The 13,170-nt window shown below is 51.1% G+C and overlaps 5 protein-coding genes across 5 annotated transcripts; 3 read left to right on the top strand and 2 right to left on the bottom strand.

The window, feature by feature from the left end:
- Positions 1-983: 983 nt before the first annotated feature.
- T310_3769 (Fungal specific transcription factor domain-containing protein) lies at positions 984-3,551 on the top strand (the record flags this gene model as incomplete). The annotated part of the gene is made up of 3 exons (XM_013473363.1): positions 984-1,073; positions 1,445-2,693; positions 2,785-3,551. 3 exons carry the CDS (start codon positions 984-986, stop codon positions 3,549-3,551), a joined length of 2,106 nt encoding a protein of 701 aa, XP_013328817.1.
- Positions 3,552-3,978: 427 nt separating this feature from the next.
- T310_3768 (Ubiquinol--cytochrome-c reductase) lies at positions 3,979-5,596 on the bottom strand (the record flags this gene model as incomplete). Its single annotated transcript, XM_013473362.1, has 4 exons — positions 3,979-4,074; positions 4,148-5,007; positions 5,076-5,250; positions 5,336-5,596. The coding sequence occupies 4 exons, from the start codon at positions 5,594-5,596 to the stop codon at positions 3,979-3,981; spliced, it is 1,392 nt and encodes a 463-aa protein (XP_013328816.1).
- Positions 5,597-6,193: 597 nt separating this feature from the next.
- On the top strand, positions 6,194-8,212 carry T310_3767 (DNA-directed RNA polymerase III subunit rpc3; the record flags this gene model as incomplete). The annotated part of the gene is made up of 3 exons (XM_013473361.1): positions 6,194-6,241; positions 6,273-7,136; positions 7,205-8,212. 3 exons carry the CDS (start codon positions 6,194-6,196, stop codon positions 8,210-8,212), a joined length of 1,920 nt encoding a protein of 639 aa, XP_013328815.1.
- A 647-nt stretch (positions 8,213-8,859) lies between these two features.
- On the bottom strand, positions 8,860-9,890 carry T310_3766 (uncharacterized protein; the record flags this gene model as incomplete). The annotated part of the gene is made up of 2 exons (XM_013473360.1): positions 8,860-9,435; positions 9,585-9,890. The coding sequence occupies 2 exons, from the start codon at positions 9,888-9,890 to the stop codon at positions 8,860-8,862; spliced, it is 882 nt and encodes a 293-aa protein (XP_013328814.1).
- Positions 9,891-11,378: 1,488 nt separating this feature from the next.
- T310_3765 (Tubulin alpha-1 subunit) lies at positions 11,379-12,953 on the top strand (the record flags this gene model as incomplete). Its single annotated transcript, XM_013473359.1, has 4 exons — positions 11,379-11,520; positions 11,609-12,139; positions 12,213-12,636; positions 12,725-12,953. The coding sequence occupies 4 exons, from the start codon at positions 11,379-11,381 to the stop codon at positions 12,951-12,953; spliced, it is 1,326 nt and encodes a 441-aa protein (XP_013328813.1).
- Positions 12,954-13,170: the final 217 nt, after the last annotated feature.

Genomic DNA, 13,170 nt, shown 5'->3' with positions numbered 1-13,170 from the left:
GAGTTGTTGTTACAGTGTTGTTACAGATAGATATATCTGGATGAAAAGCTTCAATTCACGGTCTACTGTACATATGGTGTTAGAAGATATAGCCGTGTAACATAGACAGCACAGAGCCAGGCGGACATTGACGAATCCTCAGCCGAGAGCTCACGAGTAATGCCATGATCGTGACTGGCTGTCTCATCAGCCCCAGAGTTTATGATGTTTGCATACACATTGAGGACTCCTCGACGGTATATGTCCTTTTGACGACCCAGTCTGATGGTGCAGTTAGCAACTTGGGTGACAAAGTGAGCCTGGGTGTTCAAATCTCTCTAACTCCCAATAAAAAGAATCATTTCCACCCTCCCCTAAATATCTTAGCACAATCAAGTCTTGTAAAACCCCTGCCCGCAAAAAAGCATAGGTGAGGGTTTTCGTAGCACCAGCGGGTCCTGAGAAGGTGGACTCCTGGTGTGAGCTTTTTCACTTTTTCGTCATATGTTTCTCTTACAGAGTACCTCGATGACCTCGTGATGGAGGTTGTTGTTGTTATTTCCTTTTTAGGAATATATGAAGCTCACCAGTGACGATCTGCCATTCAGCCCCACTTCCAGCCTGCCGGCGGTGTTTCCTGATTAGGTTACACCGCCAAAAGCTCTGTGCATCACCTTCCGAGCACTGTCAGTGTGTCTTTTCAGGTCAACGACTCAGAAAAGTCCTCACAACGTAACCAATCTCCAGTCTGTATATCCACCAGGGTGTCCAGTTCTCAAGCTGTGTTTTTCATCCTATTCTCCAGACCGCTGAAATCACAAGACAAAGCCCGGCCCCGGGACTTCAATCTGTCGGCGCATATCCGTTTCTGGAATTTCTCCGACCTGGTATCTGGTATCGCGTAGAGCAGCGCATTGGTTCTTGTCTCGAGAAGTCGATTGATTGCATCAGCACGAAATAGGAATGAATATAATCTGTCTGCAACCAATGCCATTGAGGATCAGATGCTGAGGTTCGTGCCTTACAAGTCGGATTCTGACGCCCGCAGTCGCCGAGCTTCTCAACGTGCTTGTGAGAGATGTCGGAAACGCAAGGTCAGTTCTCTTTAATTGGCTTTGTTTATCATAAGATGCGATTCTAGTCTTTTTGTGAGCAATACCTTCATTATGTGAGCTTGGCTTCAGAGTGGTGTATTTCCTTTTTCTGGGTCTAATCTGTGCATGACTTCGGCATCCACTCTGGTGAACTCCGATCCTACCCTTGAGCCCTAAGCCCTGCCCAATTCGAAAGTTCCGCTTTATTAGGGCGGGTGACAATCTTATTTCCCCCTTGGTATTGTGCCTGAAAGTCCAGTTCTTGAGGCTCACGCATTGGACCAGGAGGCATCATGACACATTAGTATTTGATAGATGATATCTGGCCTGTAATACGGATATCTTTCTTCACCTGCTAACCGAAGTAATAGAAACGCTGCGATCATGAGAATGACTCTGACGGCCGTCATTCAGAAAGCCTGTCCTCATCGTCCCTCAAAAAAAGATCAGCTAAAGTTCCTCAACAGACGTCTAGAGAGACAGCCTCAACTTCAAACAAAAGAACCCGGCATGGCTCAGGAGAGAATCATGCTTCTTCCCCTCTTTCTGAATCTGCAGACGATTCAAGACGCAGCTCACGGCAAAGTAGGAACATCTTCTCAGAAGGAAATGGTCCAGCAAGGACTTTGGAAGATGAATCTCGCTTCGTTGGAGATCTGAATCCCGAAGCAACCTTCCTCGCAGCCACAAGTCCTACAACTACTATGGCTTCTACAGAGACCGATAGCATTGGCGTTTGGATTTCGCATAAATCACCAGCAAAATTTACCAAACGAAATCCGACGTCTGTGACAGACCAGCCTCGCAGCAGTTCCGGTAATGCGCCCGACTTAGGGATCCCGAGGCTTTTTACGTCCCATCTCGAAGACGCCTGTATGCGGCTGCTGCCCGAAGAATCCGACTTTCAATCCATATATAAGATATATCTCGAGGATATCCATCCGATATTCCCTGTTATCGATCAAGGAGCATTTGAGTCGACGCCTGCAGGCTCACCAGACGGTGTTCTCCTAAGACAAGCTATATGTCTAGCAGCTAGCGCAAAGCCCATGGCCAAGGATTTCCTAAAGTTCGACTCGCAGACGACTTCCTTTTCGTCGAGGACTGAATTTATACGAGAAATCGTCTTCGCCATCCGCACATCGCTGAATCTTGGTCTTGTCAAAGATAAACTGGTTCTCATCCAGGCCCTCTCGCTTATGGGCTTGTTCACGCAGTTTGCGGATGATCGTGACCTGTCTGCCGAACTCACGGCGAGTGCAATCAGTTACTGTCATACCACGGGACTTCATTTGCGAAGCAAAGACAATAATACTGGATCTCTAGCCTCTGGGAGCCGGCTTTTTTGCTGTGTTTGGGCCCTGGATAGGCTCAACGCTGCGTTTCACGGCCGACCGGTTTTGATGCACGAGAGAGACTTTGATAGGGACCTCGAGACCTGCTTCTCTGAGCAGGAGCCTTGTTTCCAGCTCTTCCTGAGGACTGTCCTTCTCCTCGATAAAGTTATCAGTCTTTACCGGCCGGAAAAGGAAGCTGTTGTTCCTTGGGAACAGGACTTTCCTCTATTTGAGGATCTGGTAGAGAGATCTAATGCGCTGAGCGTCAAGTCACGTTTACTAGGTAAAACAGAGAATAATTTCCTCTTTCCCTTTTTCTTTTGCCCCTGGGTTTCAGGTTTGGCATCACGTCCCTTACTGACTTACTTTCACAGCTACGATTGAGATGCTCTATCACTCTGTAGCAATGCTGTCATGCCGAACGAAATCTCTGCAAAAACCGCCGCAGTCATCGATTTCGTACTTGCGTCAGAGCCTTTCGGCTACCAAAGCTACGTCAATTGTATCCGAAGACTTCCATGGCCAACTATGTAACCTCCCTATCGTTCCGTATGCGATCTCGCTTTCCCTCCGAGTCGCATATCGTGAATTGAGGCTGAGTCGAGCTCCTATGCTCCGGATGAGGGCTAGAAAGCAGCTGTTGGTCAACTCGACCATCCTGCGAGAACTCGGCGACATCTTCTGGTCCGCTACAGCATTGGCCAACCTTGCAGAACAGACCGTCCAGGAGATGGACAAGGTCTGCTCGTCTCTAGTCCACACAACCCAGCAGCAACATGCCGCGGTTGCCGCAAAATCCACAACGGATAGTACCAACCCACACGGGGTAATGTCTCCTGCCGACAGTTCCACGTCCCAGGAGAGGAGGACGACAGACGATCCGGAAACAGCCTCCCAGATACAGGGTCAATCCAGGAACAATAACCAGTTTCCTCCGCCTACCACTAGAGACCACCAAAATATCACGTCTCACGACCTCGATTTCGACGACATTGACCTCTCTGTCTTTGACAATATGCCCACAGACTTGGACGTGTTCGCCCATTTCGATCCCGATTTCGACCTCAGCGCTGTTGATGCTACGATCGGCGAGAGCATCACACCGCTCCTTCCTCTCGATTTCGAGTATCCGGCCAGCTAGCTGGCAGATTGCGGTTGATCTGGTGTGGTATATGCGCGGATTTCTGTTGATAACATCCAGAAACCGTAATTTGCTTCCTCCCAGGGAGAAGCTAGCGATGAAATAGATCTTATGTACAGTACATTACACACATATGAGGAATATTGAATGTTACTGTCTCTACTAATACGAGGAAATAAGAATATGATGATAGACTGAGGTTCGAGATGTACAGAAGAGAAAAAGAAAACTTTGTCTAAAGATTTGCTAGATTCGATGGTACGGTACAAGTACAGGCGCACACAAAGGAGATATATCTGTTGGCGAGCTTGTTTGTTTCGAGGTTGACGGAGAAAGTCAGGTGGTGTCCACTGTCTGGGCAAGTCTTATCAAGACCAGTCTAGACAAAAGAATTCACGGTCTCGCTGTTTGTTTCACTCGTTTGTTTTTAAACAGTCAGACAAAGGTCCGTGGCGTAAGGCAGCTTGAAGAGGTCTCCGACGGCAGCGACGGCGGCCTTTCCGGAGAGGAAGGACTTGGCAAGCTGGAGAGAGAAAAAGATATTAGCCTGGTCCTAGCAGAATCCATATGTAGACGACGGCAGATGTTGAACTTACCTCCTGGACCTGCTGCTGGGAAACCTTGTCGAAGCTCTGGGCAACCTCTCCAATCTGGTAAGGCTTGGCACCGCTGATCAGGCCGGATCCAGTGAGCTCGACGCCCGTCTCGAGGAGCTGGGCAGACTCAAGAGCGCGGAACTTGGCCTGGGCGACGGCCTTGTTGAAGTCCTCGCTGGAAACGTCGCCAGCAGCGACCTTCTTCAGGACGTCGGCAGCGTTCTTGCTGACAGCAGCGACGTCATCGGCTTTGCCGGAAATAGTGATGGCGAAGAGGCCAGCATCCGAGTAAGCGTGGTTCTTCGTCGAAACACGGACCTGGGAGAAGCCCTCAGCGGCCTTCGCCAGGAGCGAGAAGCCACGAGACCATTTGATGGACGATTCACCGCCCAGGAGGGCAGCCAGAACAGCAGCTTCAGGCTTGTAGTTCGAAGCGCCGTAAGTAGCGGAACCGGGGAAAGCGATGACAATGGCATTGCCGGCCTTGCTGGGAACGCGCTGCTCGCCGCCGTAGAACTTCGAAGGCACACTCTCCTTCGGCTTGAACTGACCAGAAGCCGTGCTGCTGGGGAGGTCGCTGAAGAACTGGCTGACCCACTTAGACAGCTCCGAGGAGCTTGTTCCGGTAGAAACCAGAGCGATGTTGGGTTTGGCATACGCTCCCTTGGCAAACTCGGCAATAGCCTCTGCGGAGAGGTACTGCTCAAACGGCGTAGAAGTTGACGGAACGATGTTCTCACCGAGTCCGCGGTGGAAAGCAGCACCGTGCGCCGCATCCAGAGCCAGGTTTTCAGGCGAGGCCAAGAGAGCGTGTTGCCGGTGCTTGATGGTCTCGAGAACAAGCTCGTTCAATTCATGAGCTAAAATCAATATAATTAGATATTCGGTTCATAGCGGGTTCCTTGGTATCCCAAAGAAGCCAACTCACTCGTGAATTTGGTTTGAGAGGCAACTTCAGCCAGCAGTTCTGCGAAGTACGGGAGATCGCCCGAGAGGAACTTGGCCTGGAGAATGATGTTCTCCCGCGAACGCTTCGCACTAACTTCGCTACCCAGCAGCTCTGTTTCCCGAGTGATCCGTAGGCCCGATCGCTTCAAAGTGGACTGTCAATGGCATCAATGTCAGTCTACAAGACTTTCAGACATCTTGGGCAGGCATTGGAGGCCCAATGGCACCCCTACAACGCACCTTGAAGGCGAATTGCTCGAGGGCGTCGGAGAAGCCAGGGAAAGGCTGGTAGCGGGGACCGGCCTTTGCAACCAGCGACAGCGTCGACGTAGGACCCTCGACTTCCCGATTGGCAAACTTGACGCCCGCAGCCTCAGCAGTCTCGTACTGGAGGCTTGGAGCGGCCGAGGCGAGTCCCCGACGGCTGTTGGCACTGACAGCACAGCATTGCGTCCGGAGCGCACGCGGCGCAGTACGGCCGAAGGCAGACCGCGACAACATCATCGCATGCGTGATGCAGAGACTGGGACAGGGGAGGGTGAGATAGGCAGGAGTTGGGAGCAATTGAGCGACCCTGGGGAGGCGGAAGGAGGAGGTGCTGCTGTCGATGTATCCTGGAGGACGTTTTGAAAAGCTTCAAGATCCCGAGCCGGTCCTGGCCGACGAGGATTGCGCGCGCCCTGATTGGCTGGACGGACCATTGCGGGCGGAACCCGATTTTTTCCAAGCACCGAGTCAGGTGACCCCTCATCACGTGCTTGGTGGCATTGCGGTGGAGAAAGAGGGACAAGAGCAGAAGAGTTAATGAGCGAATGCGAAGCGACGAAAAAAAGGACGACGTCCTTTTTGCGATGCTTCTTGTTCTGTTCTGCTCGCATCTTATCGTCCTCCAATGACAATCAAGCGGTGACCTTTTCCGATCCTTCTAGAGGAGCTGACCGTTCTCTAGAAGCGCGACACCATGTCCCAAGTATACAAGCCTGATCGTTTTCTGTGAGGAGCTGCTGCTGATGGTTGCGATAGTATGCCGCGGAGCTCTGTACGCTCCTAGTCGAAGACAATTTCGGAGAACTCTTTGGGGTATGTTATTCATCCAATATGTTGCTGACTTGCTTTCGTGAAATTCCGAAGCTGCAATTTGCAATTGTGTGTTACTGACGTTACCTGCTATACACAGCGCATCTTTTCCACCCTCGTCCGCTATGACCGTCTCGCGCTCCCACGTCTCAAATTTTACTCTCGTCTCTCAGACAAACAGCTGCATTATGGCCTTTCTGCAATGATCCAGATGCACCTTGTCTTTCACTACACTTCATACGACGATGGCGTGACGTACTACGAGGCCAATACTCAGTCGGCATATTACCTCATAAGGTCTGGCAAGATCTTGGAGGTGGTTGCAAACAGACTCGGAGAATATGCCGCAACTGTCCTGTCGACTATCATGTATCTGGGACATGCGCAGGTCAGCTACCTGGAGACGTTGCCGGAGCTCTTGTCCGAACAGCCCAAGGAGACTCAAACGAACGGCGTCAGCAGCGACCACGAACATTCCGATCAGGATGAGGGGGTCGAGAAAGAGGACGGGGACGACGCTGAAAAGCACACGTCAATTCCCAATGGTGATCATGCATCTAACGAGGAGAGTCGCCTCCGCCTGCACTCTACGTTGAAAGCGCTGGCTGCTCATGGATACATTATCCGTGTTCGGGACGCTCACTTTCAAAGTCATGCGGACATCGTGATGGATGCAGAAAGATCAATTAAGTCGAGACCAGACATGAAAGGGCTCAAGGGCAAGAAACTGGATGAAGCGCTCGTGGAAGCAGTCGAACGTCTGGTCAAGGAACGCACCGACGGAGATCTCACCCGGGGGTTGATGTTTAAAGGGATTCCTCGAGGGGTGAAGAGGCGACATGCGAACGGGATCGCCAATGGTTCCAACAAGCGACCGAGGTTGGAACCCTCTGTGGCGCATGCGGTTGCGGAAGACGACTCTGAAGAGGACGACTGGTCGGATGACGATGTGGTGGAAGACACGGTACCAATGAAGGTGAATCCGTTGTTGCGTTCAATGTTTGCATGTGATGGCTGCTGAACGGTTTTCAGTCTGATTTAATTGTTCGCGTCAATTATGAGAAGCTCGACGTCGTCTTTCGAAACCGCCGCCTAGTTGAGCTCGCAGAGCAATATTCCTCGGCTGTCACGGCCCAAGTTTATGAAACTCTCCTCCGTCTCATCGAATACCAGACACCACGCTGCCGCGATCAACCGGAAATACCACCCGAGGGAGAGGAGGGAGAGCGGTATTCCGTTGCCATTCCTCTTCACACCCTCGCCGAGGAAGTCGATCCTCAACTCGATCTTGCAGGCTCCATCGGTCCTATGGATCCGTCGCAGCCGCCCGGTAGAAGAGGAAAACGGCCTCTGGAAAATGGCGTGAATGGCGACGGAGAGGACGAACCTGATGGAGCACTGAAAGGGAACCGGACGCACGACATTGATCAGCATCTCACTCTCCTTGCTCAGCCCCCCTATAATTTCTGCTCTCGTCGGCTCAGCTCGGGCATACCTTCGTGGACAGTCGAATATCGACATCTCGCTCGGCATCTCCGCCATCTCGAAATAGAACGTATTGTTGGAACTCGATATGGTAGCGCCGCATTGCGGGTAATCCGTATCTTACTCGCCAAGGGCAAGTTGGACGAGAAGCGTCTGCAGGAGATCAGCCTTCTCTCGTCCAAGGATCTGCGCCAGGTACTTGGAGGCATGCAGGCGACTGGGTTTGTGGACCTGCAAGAAGTGCCTCGTGACGCCCAGCGCCAGCCGTCCCGCACAATCTATCTGTGGTTCTACGACCCGGACAGGGTGTGCCGCAATCTCTTGCAAGATACTTACAAAGCCATGTCACGTTGTCTGCAACGGATCCGGTTCGAGCGCAACCGGCTGAGAGAGTTCCTGGATAAGACGGAACGCAGTGATGTAAAGGGCAATGAAGAACGATATCTGTCAGAGGCAGAATTGAAGACGCTGCAACAGTGGCGAGATAAGGAGGCCCTATTGCTGGGGGAGGTCTCTCGACTAGATGATCTGGTGGCTGTCCTAAGGGATTTCTAGTGGCATGACGTCGATAATGAATTGGTGAGCTCGCAAGCTTGGCCATGACCCCATGGATAGGACAGAGGAGTTGTGGTAGGACATGGACATGACCTGGGAAGACGGGACCTGTGTCTTTTGGTACACATGGAAAGGAACATGTCCGAAAAATCTATGCGCTTTTGTTCGCAATTTTCATGTACCGTATTATCTCTTGTGACTAGCTGCATAGCGTGGCTGTATCTTCGTTTTGGGTAATGATAGAAGAGAGGTAGAAGGGCCTTTCTTCAACTAATCTACTTCATAAGATTTACTTTTTTTTATTTTTGGCTGGGGTGAAGGGAAAGAGCCTTCAAAAATAAAAAAAAGTCAACATATTAAAAATCAGAATTTGACCACATAATGGCAGAAATAATACTATGTTGGCCTAGCCAAATCGGATTCTATAATCGAAAAAGATGAATTCTCAGATCCTTCCCATATAACTAAAAAAATACATAAATAGTACAGTACATTGAGCATCATCTCATAGTACAAACACCCTTACAATGATGATGGGATCGATGTGTTAGTATGTAGTAGAAATACAATCATAGAGCCCTCCCCGTGTTGTCTCTTCGACTATTCCGTTTCTTATCTTGCCTTTTTTTTTTGCCCTCTAAGAAAGTCTACTGCTTTTTCTTATTCTCTTCCTGTCTCTTGTTCTCCTTCGCCTTGTTTTCATCATCCGCTGCTGCTGCGCTGGAGATAATCTCAGACAAGGTCTTCACGACCCACCCACCGACGTACCAGGCCAGAGCCGTTACAACGACTATCCATACAGCAGTAGGCACCAATGACCTTGGGAACATGTTCAGTAGAAACGGGTCGAGGATGATGTCCACCATGACGGGAGGGACGGTCTCCATCATGGACGTGTTCAGCGTGAAGTAATCTGCTGCCGCGAAGACGCGGAGGAAAAGGACAGATTCGGTCTGAGAGGACCGTGCAAGAGGGTTCTGCGTCTTGTCCACAGCAGTACGGCTGCGACCACGGCGAAGGTGATGATGGTGATAAGCCTTAGGCTGATTTGGTACTGGGACAATATGGTCTTGTTGGTCATGGGCCTCAGGTGGGACTGAGAGCGGTGTTGACGCTGTTGAAGAGAGACGCGCAGACGAGAAGGCGCCCAGTGCAGACAAAAGAGCAGGATCGGAGACGGTTTCATGAAGAGAGTGTGTGGTGAGGGTGAAGGCGGTAGGTTGCTATGATCGAGTCAGCATCAAGCCTATCGACGCAAAGTTGTCCTTTTCTTGTTTCTCCTGCTCCTCTTGCCATTCTCCATATTTCTGTGCGAATTTTCCTCGCCATTTCTGTGTTCATATGGGGGACAAAAAAACGAAAACCAACTCACCGTGGCTAGCCAACATATCCGCACCTCATACCGCTGGCCTGGGTTTAAGTCTTCAAGGTAGAACCATGACTCAGACCCTTGAGGCGCATCCTCCGTTGGAAAGGATGCATTCAAATATGTCCTCACCACAAAATCGGACGGTGACAGACGGTCGAGGCCGAGATCATCGAGTCCCGGGTTTTCTGCTGGAATGGGACTTGGAGGAGGGGCAACAAAAATTGTCTTTTCGACGTTGGCAGTGGTGAAACAAGGAAAAAGCGTCAAAATCAACTGGATGCTTAGAATATAAAGGATTGATTGGTACATCGTTTTCGGCACTTTCTTTTTTATTGTCTTGATTGTTCTATAATCTCGGCTTGTTTCTTTTTTTTTTTTAACAGTTGAGCATTTTTCGTATCATATATACGTCGATCCACAATCAGCCATGGAGACCTCGACTTGCGGAATTTTAGGCCAGCAAGCTCATGTCTGCAAAGGTTTGATCAGCTTCTTTCCAGAACGTTGAAAGTACTTGTATAGACATTGCAGAGATTGATCATTGACACGCTTGCAAATCCAAACAGTAACAAACATTTTATGCTATTCGTAAGAGAGCAAAAAAAATACCGTCACAAGAGGGAAAGCCTTGAGGAATTTCTTCTAGAATGCGGGGTCAAACCAGTAGGGGTAAACCTGAAGACTAAGATGTTGGACACTTGTATAAATATATATTGCTCGGATACAACCTTGTTAGGGGTAGAAATCATGTACAGTAGAGAAGAGTCCCCTTCCCATGACGCTGAAACGTGCAAAAGGCATGGACCATATCAACTTACCTGGTATCAGGCTGTGACAATCCAGTTCATCCGGTACAGAATTGCTGCTTGATCCCAATCCTCTTCTCTGTCCCTCCATGGATTACCCGGGTTGGCAGGCGCGTCATCGGGTCTGATTAGTCATCCAGTGTTCCAATCAGGCTAGGCGGTCACGGGGCAGTCGGCAGAACCTTTCCAGCCAACCAGGGGGCGCCAGCAGAGTCGCCGGGGCCGGCCCCGCAGGTTCAATGGTTGGCCCACACCAGCCGCGGCGAGCAAATAGGCTTCGGCGCTAGCTCAGTCGCGGCGCTGGCTAGAGAAGGTAAACACGCCCAAAAAGGGGCTCCGGCTCAACTAGGAAGCTACGCGAACCGCCATGGCGGATCCCCAAGTCATCACTGCCTCCAGGCAGACCGCCCGGAGCACGCGCTGGCCCATAGGCGGTGGGCTCCTGCATGAACAGCCTTTTCCACAACAAAAAAGTCAGGCCGCTTGTCTGCTGTCAGGCATCTGAGTCCTACGTGTTGTCCCTCCAAACCGTCCATCACCAATTTCCCTGTTACCTTGTCTGGTCCTGAGTAGAGAGGTTTGTTGTTCCTTCTCTGCCTCCCTTACCCCTCCTCTGCCTCTTCCCGCATTCTTAAAGCAGAGGACAGCTGCCCCCCTTTTCCCTGGGTTTTCGTGATCACAGTAGCTTATCTCTGGTTTCATCTTTGCAGTGTTCAGATAGTCCGGCAAGATGCGAGAAGTTATCAGTTTGAACGGTATGTGTCCTGTTGTGCCAGCTCTGTCCCCTGGGAGCTGAAGATAAAGACGCGTGCTAATACTGCAATAGTCGGTCAGGCTGGTTGCCAGATCGCCAACGCCTGCTGGGAGGTATGGGCTTTTGCGTCAACTGTGTTCATGGGAAAAGAATGGTGTCAACTAACGGATGACGACTTCAGCTCTACTGTCTTGAGCACGGTATCCAGGTACGCAGCGAGACCCATCCCGTCACAACATGTCTCGGCGACTTTTCTTTCGTGTCTTGCAGGGCATCTTGTTGCTGACAAATTCTGGACAACAGCCTGATGGTTACCTGACAGAGGAACGCAAAAATGCCGACCCTGACCAGGGATTCAGCACCTTCTTCTCTGAGACCGGTATGTTTTCCATATGGCTGGGATTCGGATGAACCTGTGAATAATCCCGAACATGGACTCGTTTTCTGACGCCCCTTCTCTCATTTAGGCCAGGGCAAATATGTTCCCCGAACCATCTACTGTGACCTTGAACCCAATGTTGTTGACGAGGTCCGCACCGGCCCCTACCGCAGCTTGTTCCACCCGGAGCAGATGATTACCGGAAAGGAGGATGCCTCGAACAACTATGCTCGTGGCCACTACACCGTCGGCAAGGAGATGATCGACGAGGTCCTCGACAAGGTCCGCCGTGTCGCCGACAACTGCTCCGGCCTGCAAGGTTTCCTTGTCTTCCACTCCTTCGGTGGTGGTACCGGTTCCGGTTTCGGTGCTCTGCTGATGGAGCGCCTGTCGGTCGACTATGGCAAGAAGTCCAAGCTGGAGTTCTGTGTGTACCCTGCTCCTCAGAATGCTACTTCTGTCGTGGAGCCCTACAACTCCATTCTCACGACGCACACCACACTGGAGCACTCTGACTGCAGCTTCATGGTTGACAACGAGGCCATTTACGACATCTGTCGTCGCAACCTCGGCATTGAGCGCCCCAGCTACGAGAACCTGAACCGTCTGATTGCTCAGGGTACGTCTTGTTATCGTTCTTGATGAAGAAGAGGTGGAACGTATTGTGTATTGCAGACTCTAACTGCTAGCAGTCGTCTCGTCGATCACCGCCTCTCTCCGTTTCGATGGTTCTCTCAACGTCGACCTGAATGAGTTCCAGACCAACCTGGTTCCCTACCCGCGTATCCACTTCCCTCTGGTGGCCTTTGCTCCTGTTGTCTCTGCCGCCAAGGCGTCGCACGAGTCGAATTCGGTGAACGAGATTACCATGTCCTGCTTCGAACCTAACCAGCAGATGGTCAAGTGCGACCCTCGTAACGGCAAGTACATGGCAATTTGCCTGTTGTACCGTGGAGATGTCGTCCCTAAGGAGACCCACGCTGCTGTCGCGACTCTGAAGACCAAGCGTACGGTCCAGTTTGTTGACTGGTGCCCGACTGGTTTCAAGATTGGTATCTGTTACCAACCGCCCCAGATGGTTCCCAACGGCGACCTCGCCAAGGTTGAGCGGGCTGTGTATGTGTTCCCGTCCCGTTTATAGTTATGCTATATTTTCTTTGTCTCTTCTGTTAGTCCACTTTTGCTGACGGATTTTTTTTTTCAGCTGCATGTTGTCCAACACCACTGCTATCGCCGAGGCCTGGTCTGCCCTCGACCACAAATTCGACCTCATGTATTCCAAGCGCGCTTTCGTGCACTGGTACGTCGGCGAGGGTATGGAGGAAGGCGAGTTCTCCGAGGCTCGTGAGGACTTGGCCGCTCTTGAGCGTGATTATGAGGAGGTTGCAAGTGACTCGGTTGAGGAGGACGAAGCGGCTGAGGCCGAGTACTAGTCGAATTCACGTACATACAATTGGAAAACCGGGAAGACGGGTCATGTGTCGCGTCGCTATATACCCAGCTACATGATCTCGCTTCCTAACTTTCCTGGCATCTCTGGAGTGTATTAAAGGACAGGCTTCGCCACTTTACTGGAGATCTGCTTGATGTTTGATCCCAATATGAAGACGAGAGCGACTGTCCGCACGCTTTCCGGGCTGCCTGATCCAT

Source organism: Rasamsonia emersonii (assembly GCF_000968595.1).
Source record: "Rasamsonia emersonii CBS 393.64 chromosome Unknown ctg1118621760081, whole genome shotgun sequence".
NCBI classification, from domain to species: domain Eukaryota; kingdom Fungi; phylum Ascomycota; class Eurotiomycetes; order Eurotiales; family Trichocomaceae; genus Rasamsonia; species Rasamsonia emersonii.
This window is presented reverse-complemented; position numbering and strand designations above follow the sequence as displayed.